Source organism: Rutidosis leptorrhynchoides, chromosome 2 (assembly GCF_046630445.1).
Source record: "Rutidosis leptorrhynchoides isolate AG116_Rl617_1_P2 chromosome 2, CSIRO_AGI_Rlap_v1, whole genome shotgun sequence".
Taxonomy (NCBI): domain Eukaryota; kingdom Viridiplantae; phylum Streptophyta; class Magnoliopsida; order Asterales; family Asteraceae; genus Rutidosis; species Rutidosis leptorrhynchoides.
Genome location: NC_092334.1, coordinates 638,205,882 through 638,215,042, shown reverse-complemented (window position 1 = coordinate 638,215,042; position 9,161 = coordinate 638,205,882). Strand labels below are relative to the sequence as shown.

Sequence of the window (9,161 nt, the reverse complement as noted above, 5' to 3'; positions counted from 1 at the left end):
TCATCCCAAAATCACTCAGAGAAGTGTAATCACAACCTAGAGAGTGTGTGTGAGTTTGAGAGTTTTTTTGTAAGAGTTTTGTAATACTCTGTAAATCTATTTTTGTGAGTAATAGAGTTGTTTTTCTCTCAAATTTGTATCTCCCAACGTCCAGGCGATCCTCTCTTCCTAACACTAACAACCGAACCAAACACATAAAACCTAAAACAAGACGAGCATAACCACAACAGAGGCTAAACAAAGTAAACAAAAAGAAACGAACCAAGGATCTATCGATTCTTAATTTCTTACCATTATACTTTACCACTTTGCTATAACCTTGTCCCGCCAAACCTCTTTGCCTGAACGATCATCGAACAAGTAATACTCATGATCTCAAGAGTATAACTGGAACAGTTATTTAACGGAGAAATATTTTTTTTTTTTAACTTTTCAATTTTACTCCTTAAATTTTACTTATTTTTAGACAATTAATTTGAGATATAAAAAAAAAAGTTAATAAATTCCATAATTCAATCGTTAAATTCGTTATGCTTTCTGTATGAAACGAAATTTAAAAAAGAAAAATCAAAAGCTAATTCTAATTTCGCAGATGCTTTCTGTTTCTGGATCGCTCTCTTTTCGGATCTCCTATTGCTTCAATTTAATTCACCAGGTACATTTTCATTTCCTTCCATTTCCATTCTTCAATTTTTCATTTAATCCTCGTTACATAATTCCTTACATACTTATAAATTTCTGTAATCAGGGCTTCAATTGGTTGATCGATTGCTACCATGACCATGTACGGATATAGATATACCTATGCCTAAAACAATAAGAATTACGGTAATGAAGTAAATTTATACATACAGATATTATACATTTGGGGAATTAGGTTTTCAAAAATTTATAAATATGTTGAAGATCATTAAAGGAATGAAGAAAGGTTCGAAACCGGAAGTGATCGAACCACCACCAGGACCTAATGGTCCATCTGATGTCACTGTAAACCACGCTTCGCGTGCGGCTAACCCTCAGCTGACTAACATTAAGTCACAAGTTGTCACTCGAACCGCGTCACCTACACCCAGTGTCATTGAGGTTACTCCTATGTTGAAAGATGTACCTATATCCGAACGTCATGTATTATTTATTAAAAAAGTGAGTATGTGTTCGGTTTCGTTTGATTTTTCTGACGCGTTAAAGAGAGTTGGGGAGAAAGAGATTAAGAGACAAAATTTGCAAGAGCTTGTTGATTTAGTGCAGTCAGGTTCAAGTAAGATGAACGAGATCATGCAGGAAGAAATGGTTAAGATGATATCGGTTAACATATTTAGGCCTTTACCTCCTGCTGCATTTGAAAATACGGGTGCTATTGATGGTGATCCTGAAGAAGATGATATGTATTTGGATCCGTGTTGGCCACATTTGCAACTCGTGTACGAATTGCTTTTGAGATACGTGGTTTCACCTGATACGGATACTAAAGTTGCAAAAAAGTTTATCGATCATTCGTTTGTGTTGAGCTTGCTTGACATGTTTGATTCTGAAGATCCACGCGAGCGGGAGTATTTAAAGACTATACTCCATCGTGTATATGGTAAGTTTATGGTTCATCGACCTTTTATAAGGAAGGCGATTAATAATATTTTTTATAGATTTATATTTGAAACCGAGAGGCATCCTGGGCTTGGTGAATTATTAGAGATACTTGGAAGTATAATAAATGGTTTTGCTGTCCCGATGAAAGAAGAACATAAGTTGTTCCTTGTACGGGCACTCATACCACTTCATAAGGCAAAGTTTATTAATTATTATCATCAGCAGTTATCGTACTGCGTGATTCAATTTGTTGAAAAAGATTATAAATTGGCTGATGTTGTGATTAGAGGGTTATTGAAGTACTGGCCTGTTACTAATTGTACAAAGGAAATTCTGTTTCTTGGAGAGTTAGAAGAAGTTTTGGATGCAACTCAGCCTGCGGAGTTCCAACGTTGCATGGTTCCTCTCTTTCGACGGATTGGATATTGCATTAATAGTCCTAATTTTCAGGTCCGTGTGGTACTGATAACCTCTTATCTTATCAAATAACATTTGGATTTCGTTCTATGTTACAATTATGTGTTTAGCTAATGTCATTAATTTGTCAGTTTTAGCTGTTATTAGGTGAGTTTTCATCTGAATTTACTTGTCTTATCTTGTTAGCTTATGTGTTTGTGTTTGGTTGATAAATTGTTTTGGCTGATTAAGATTTTATTTTTTGCTCCTCCTGAAATGTGTTAGATACATGCTAAGGCGATCGCAAATGATACTTATATGGTTACTGAACTATCATAATATTTTTCCATATATTCCAACTAATATAATAATGTGATCGCTAATAATTTGTGGGTCTAACTATAAATTAAATTGCAAATAGTAGGCAGTAGATTCTATCTGATGTCGTAATAGATCTCTGTCTCTCTGTGAATACAAGAGCTTACCCTTTTTTTTGTTCTTGTTTAAAATTAGAGAATACCAGACCATGGTTAGTTTATGTACCATAGGAATGTCCATCTAGGGTTCTTCACCATTATCAAGGTTGTAAAAGTCACTAATCGGGGCCTAGTTAGTCGGGGCCTTGTTAGGATTAATCGGCCAAGTCGGAGACTAGTTGGACGTTGGCAAACTTTGACTGTAACTGACAACTTTCACTTATTCTGACCAAATAAATCCGACTTCGAACTAATAAATCCGAATTTGACCTAATAAATTGGACTACTGACAACTTTGACTAAATGAATCAGCCAAGTTAGAGACTAGTCAGGGATTAGTTGGTCAGGACCTTGTAGGAACTAATCGGCCAAGTCAGACACTAGTCGGACATTGATCAACTTTAACTTTGACAACATTTGTTCGACTTTCACTGATTCTGACCGAATAAATCCGACTTTGAACTAATAAATCCGAATTTGACTGTCTAAATTGGACTGCTGACAACTTTGAGTAAATTAATCGGCCAAGTTAGAGACTAATCAGGGCCTCGTTAGGGGACTTTTACATCCATGACCCGTATGAAAGAATATTGATTTGAATCAGACATAAAACCACACTTGCGAGAAAAATATTCTTCATGGGTTGGAATTCACATTTGCTTTAGGACGTGTCTATATTAATTCCTATCACGCACCCTCAATACATTGAGACAAAATATGCTTAAATCATATTGCAGTATCTTTAGAATGAAATTCTATTTTGCAAAAAACTTTATGGATATGTATACGTGTATATATAGTTTCAAGCGTGTATGTGATTCAAGATTTTCTACAATATGAGTCAGTTATAAAAGGTCAACGTGTCATCACTGTCATCTCTGTCTTAAGAGATCATTGTGGAATATGTTGTAAAGAAAATGGTTCTGCGTTATTTCTTAATAACCAAAGGTAAGGTATCATTTATAAATAATGTTCTAACTTATAATTGAAGGGTTTATGTGGGGTCTTATTGTGCCAACCTCTGTTTCCAGACGAGTTTTAATTTCACGTTGTGTTGTAGGTTGCAGAAAGAGCACTCTTTTTCTGGAACAACGAACATATTGTGGACTTGATTGCACAGAATCGGGACGTCATATTACCTATTATCTTTGAACCCTTAGAAAAAAACGTTCAGGGTCATTGGAACACGGCAATCAATGGATTAAGTAGCAATGTCAGAAAAATGTTCATTGACATGGATGCAGAGCTTTTCGAGGAGTGCAATAATCAGTTTTTGGAGAAACAAGCCATGGTTACTGAAACCTTGGAGCAACGTGAGCTGACTTGGAAGAAACTTGAGGCAATTGCATCAGAGGCAGGAGCCGATATAGTTATGGCTAATTAATTAATATTAATAAAAGCAGCAAAACATACTGATGATATTATTCTTTTCTTCACCATAGAGTTATTATTATTTGTTGTTATGATTGATGATATTTTGTAATTGGGTCAATAATAAGTTTAAAGTTGTATGATGTTAACATCATAGAAAACAAATGCTTCAACTTTCTCATATTGTGACGTTCCACATGCCGTTTTTTTCTTTCTTTTTCTTCTGTGAATACATATTTCTATTAGTACACATAGCAGTTTTGTACATGCTTATAGATCATGAACTTGATTTGCAACAATGGGCAAACCTTTTATTATATAATAAAGCTGGCTAGTGGACGTGTGATACTGTGATGGAAATATGGTTTTTCTTTTTAGTGATGAAAGATTTTTGTATTGAAGATATACTATGGCTAAATCTTGTTTGACTGCAATTGTTTACATAAAATAATAAATAGGAAATTGAGCTGCCAATGAGTCTGGTTCATAGATGGTCTACTTTTATATGAAAGCTTGAGCAAATTTCGTCAGCCTCACTACCCCTAGCTGGGTATGTAGTTAGGATGTGTTGATTAATCAAAGATGCAGTAAAATATATTTCTTTTTTGGTTTTAGACAAAATTGAATTGAATTCAAATTTGGTTTTGATTTTTGTTTCGCTTTCAGTTTGTAAATTTGAATTCGGTTTTAGTTCGATTTTTGGATTTGATCTCAAAAGGTTTTAAAACCTAACAAAATGAGTCGAATAAACCTTAAAAATAGAAATCTGAATCTATGAACACCCTTGAATCAAGCCAAAATTGACTTGAGTGCAAAGGGAGAGAGCTCTAACCTTCGATATACGGACCTCCCTTAGAGTTGAAGCGTGGAAGTTGTTGTTGTTTGTCTTTTTCTGAGTTTTCACGATCGTTGATGGAATAGGTGCTAGACTTCCCAATTCCACATTAGCCTTAAAATGAGGCTTAAACATCTTATTTATAGGTGTAGAAAGTGGCGGTTATCTCATAATCACCTACTTAAGGAATATTCCAGAATATGACAGTTACTTGCTGATTTGCACAACTCATGATCTAGGCTACGTGTGCTGAGCTGGAGCAAATATTCCGGAAGTTTAGAATAGAGTTATTGACCAGATAGTACGTCACACTACGTGCTTGTGTGGCGTATCAGCTAACTACTTGTGTCATTAGGTCAATTATCCTTATGAAATGAATATAACCTCTTTTCATGCTGTGAAATAGCCATTGTAGGTGTCATGCGCAAGACACGTGACGTGCCTTGCGTGACGTACGTCATTAACCCCCTTTTTTAATGGGGATAAACACCCTTTGATTAAAAGCCCTCTTGCTTTGGGTTCTTTTCCCGAATATGGAATAACTATAAAAGAAATGAAATCATGTCTGTATAACCACAACAAAGTCTCATGCAATTTTAGTTTTTATTATTCGTCATTCTTTAAAAAAAAAAAAAAACCAGCAATGTTATAGTTAATGACGGGGATCCACACTATGTGGATGACCCACCACCTATTCATCCTATAACATATGTCCCGGGGAAACCTGTTCAACTCGAATTCGAGTCACATATTTCGAGAGAACTAAAACTCCTGGGTGAGAATCGAACTCAGGTCATGTACTTTGATTCACTTCTTGATTACCACTCAGCCAAATCCTAAGTGGTATATTCGTCATTCTTATGTAAAAACTATCTTTATAACATTATTTATTTACTTTACATTTATGTTTTCTCATCCTCTATCGTTTTCCATCGAGCATGTACACCTTCTAGTTGATTAGACCAATCACTATCTTAACACAACTTAATTGAATTTTTCATCTACGTTAGCGTGACATCAGTACAAAACACTTCAGCATTCTTTTTACTAACCCCTCCCTATCTTACACTATAATTTCAAACTTTAACCCATTTAATTTTTTTTTTTGTTACGACTAGAAAACAAATAGAAAAAAGTTAAATATTGGAATTGAGCGCTCTGTTAACCCTTCGTTGTAGGCTTGGCTGGCGATTTGCTATCCTAACAAAGTCTTTGACAACCGTTGACGAGCCATTTTAACGGACGATAGGATGTGCTCTTGTACTCTTATACTCTTATTAATCGTTATCACTCAGGGTGTGCTTGCTAGAAGGTTTTGAAAGGTAAGGAATGATAATCATAATTATTGAAGTTGCTTGGTTGAATATAAAGTAATTAATCATTAGATTAGAGAGTATGGGGTAATGAACCATTAGCCACTAATTTGGGGGTTATGGGAATCATTATACCAAGTAACTTCGGTTTTTTTACCCTCTAGTATTACTAAACGTCTAAACCAAATTAATCATATATCATCTTGCAGTTAAAGTTAATAAGTGTAATTTATTTTGACTTATTTTTCACTTTTAATTTTTTTTTCCAAATGTCGATTTGGCTCAGGTGAAAATTAAACAAAGCCATATACTGTGTACCATGCTACACTTTTGTATGATACGATCGAAGTTTCGTAAAAATCATGAATTGAATATATATTTTGATGTCGTTATTATTATAATAATATTATAATAATTTATTTTTTTATTAATTTATTTTTCTGATCTTAATATTGAAAATTGTTGATAAACTGTTTTTTAAACATGAATTTTTTTAATTTTGATCGAAATTTTTTAATTTGGATTGTTTTTTTCTATAGTACTTGTTTATAGAATTCAAAATAAACATTTGAAATAGTGATGTTTTTTTCGCATTTAACACTATAATTTCTTGAATCAAGCAGTATCAAAAGTAATCATTATACCCATTCCATTCCTATAATATTCCCTTGTCATTCCCTTTCCCATTCCTTTGTTTGTACCAAGCATACCCTCACTTAAATATTTGCACTTCATGTTGTAGACAAATACGTAAAAGATATAGATAATTAAGTAAAAGTATGTATTTTCATATCTTTTGTTTATAAAAATACATGTAAAGTATCATATTTTATATTCATTTTCATTTTTTGTTCCTTTCTTATTCGATTTTCTTATTAAAGAAACAAATTTTATTCTCCATTCTATTCTTTTTTTGTTAAAACTTTGAAAATTAAATTAAATGTAAATAAAACAAATAAAATAAGAAGGTAAAGTGGGAAGAAACACTACCACTAGGGTTTATAAGGTCTCTGGAAACAGATTAATCCCCAATCTCACAGAAGAAGAAAAATGGGTAGGAAGAAGGAAGTGGTATTCGATGAACAACCGCCCGATTTCGACCCGGCGAATCCGTACAAGGATCCGGTGGCGATGATCGAAATGAGGGAACATCTTGTACGTGAGAAATGGATCGACATCGAAACTTCAAAAATACTCCGCGATAAACTTCGATGGTGTTATCGAATTGAAGGAGTGAATCATCTCCAAAAATGTCGTCATCTTGTTGAGCAGTACATGGATTCTACTCGTGGTATTGGTTGGGGTAAAGATGGCCGTCATCCTGATCAACACGGTGATTCTCCATTTCTTATAATTAATCTATTAAAATTAAATTAAATTATCATTCTGTTACTTAATTTTAAATATTTCATATAATTTTGCAGGTCCGAAGGTTGCGAGCGTGGAGTGATTACGGTATTATTCTTGTCTAAATGTAATTGTTTTGTTTGTTTGTTTATATTGTTTAGGGTTTGATGTTGTATGTTGTTGACTCTTAATCCAGATTTAGTTTAGCTTCAATTTTCCGCATTTCAATCAATAGACCAAATACAATTCCACAAAGTTTGGATTTTTTTAGCTTTGTTATTAACTTATTATTATATTTATGAATTTGAATATGATATGAATATGAATATAATCTGAATCAGCCCATTCAATTGACTGCCCAGCTTTCACTTGGACCCTTGGAATGTTTTTTTTTTTTTTTTTTTTTTTTTTTTTTTTTTTTTTTTCCGGCAAAGCAAAATATATTAATTTTCAAAACAATACATTGGCTGGACATACCCACGGCCCAGCAACAAACATACAGAAACAGAACATAAACCAAAGCAAATACAAGAACATCCATACAATAAAAACTACACTATACAATCAGCTCAAAGTATACTTGCAGTCCACCCAATTAAGCTTCCAAATAGCTGCAACTCTCAAAGTGGCACCAGATTTCTTCACTCTCACCAACAGCAGTTTTAACCGAATATAATTGACAATACATTCAGTTAAATCATCAACAGATCTTCTCTTTTGGCTAAATAATCTCCCATTCCTCTCTTGCCACAAGTAGTACACACAAGCAGCAACCACCATTCTATTAATAATATTCCAAATATTATTCTTGTATGGATACTTAGCTAACCTGTGGACAATTTCATGAACATTATACGGCAAACCTTTAAACAGTAGTCTGCCTTTCATCACTAAAAAGAAAAACCTTTACTGGGCTTGGTAACGCTTGCCTGTAACTCAAGTGAGGGCATTAAGATGGCTGAATGTTGAACTAGCCAAGCCGGATTGGTCCTGTTGCGGCACATACTGGCTTGCCCGTTCCAAGTTGCGAGTTGGACCATGTGGCTCGAGCGAAGGCTTGGGTCTCGTGGTTCCTAAAGTAGGGGGCACTGCGTAAGGCTGGACCCTTGGAATGTTGGATTGTTAAACGAGAGAAAATTATGGTTTAAAAGAAGCTTAATTTTTAGTTAAAGTCATGCCTTTGTTTTAGTTTTTCTTAATCATCATTAACAGATTTTGTTCGTTTCAACCTGTGAAAATGAAATTTTAGATTGATAGATTGCAGATCACGAGTGTTCATATGTGTTGCAAGTTTATGTGAACTTATATTCATCACTACCTGTATAGCATACTAATTGAATTTTCTATTTGGCAGGTTGGTTAATTATCTTGTGATAATGCGTGTACAATTTGGAAAGGCTGGAGCTTCTGAAACCAGTTTTGTGCATCTTCTGTTTCATTTTCATGCTTTGTTTACTTTTGTACCTGGTCGGATTGTGGCTTTGGATCTAAATCATAGATTTTGAGGTCACAATTTGATAATAAAAACTAAATCACACCCCCCTTTTTGTTTGGAATTCGTTTAATTTCAGTTTGGAGTGTTTCAAATATATTGTAATGGTTAGGTTATTCTACTTCTCACTAATGCTGATATGATTATTTTGGGATAATCTTGACATATCATTTAAGTGTAATGTATTTATCTCTAATCTCTATAAATCACCACACTAAATCAGACACGTGGCGCAACCAGATTCAACCTCAACAAATCCTTTTTTCTCATAATTTTGAATTAAAAAATCACTAATTATAAACAACTGACGCGTGTCCCTTAATATTCACTAATTATGTTTTAGGGTT

General features: G+C 34.0%; 2 protein-coding genes across 3 annotated transcripts; both read left to right on the top strand.

Annotated features, from left to right (window-relative positions):
* The first annotated feature begins 546 nt into the window (after positions 1-546).
* LOC139893686 (serine/threonine protein phosphatase 2A 57 kDa regulatory subunit B' beta isoform-like) lies at positions 547-3,980 on the top strand. 2 transcript variants are annotated; one of them, XM_071876863.1, is made up of 3 exons: positions 547-655; positions 749-2,034; positions 3,517-3,980. In XM_071876863.1, the coding sequence occupies exons 2-3, from the start codon at positions 898-900 to the stop codon at positions 3,838-3,840; spliced, it is 1,461 nt and encodes a 486-aa protein (XP_071732964.1). In that variant the 5' UTR covers positions 547-655; positions 749-897; the 3' UTR covers positions 3,841-3,980. The 2 variants fall into 2 exon arrangements, with proteins under 2 accessions (XP_071732964.1, XP_071732965.1); XM_071876864.1 differs by lacking the exon at positions 547-655 and having other exon boundaries at positions 741-2,034.
* Positions 3,981-6,910: 2,930 nt separating this feature from the next.
* On the top strand, positions 6,911-8,919 carry LOC139893685 (NADH dehydrogenase [ubiquinone] 1 beta subcomplex subunit 10-B-like). The gene is made up of 3 exons (XM_071876862.1): positions 6,911-7,308; positions 7,400-7,430; positions 8,677-8,919. The coding sequence occupies exons 1-2, from the start codon at positions 7,026-7,028 to the stop codon at positions 7,423-7,425; spliced, it is 309 nt and encodes a 102-aa protein (XP_071732963.1). The 5' UTR covers positions 6,911-7,025; the 3' UTR covers positions 7,426-7,430; positions 8,677-8,919.
* Positions 8,920-9,161: the final 242 nt, after the last annotated feature.

Coding starts and splice junctions, on each gene's coding strand:
- LOC139893685 (XM_071876862.1), top strand. CDS start 7,026: ATGGGTAGGAAGAAGGAAGTGGTATTCGATGAACAACCGCCCGATTTC. Junction 7,309..7,399: donor CCGTCATCCTGATCAACACG/GTGATTCTCCAT, acceptor ATAATTTTGCAG/GTCCGAAGGTTGCGAGCGTG.
- LOC139893686 (XM_071876863.1), top strand. CDS start 898: ATGTTGAAGATCATTAAAGGAATGAAGAAAGGTTCGAAACCGGAAGTG. Junction 2,035..3,516: donor TTAATAGTCCTAATTTTCAG/GTCCGTGTGGTA, acceptor GTTGTGTTGTAG/GTTGCAGAAAGAGCACTCTT.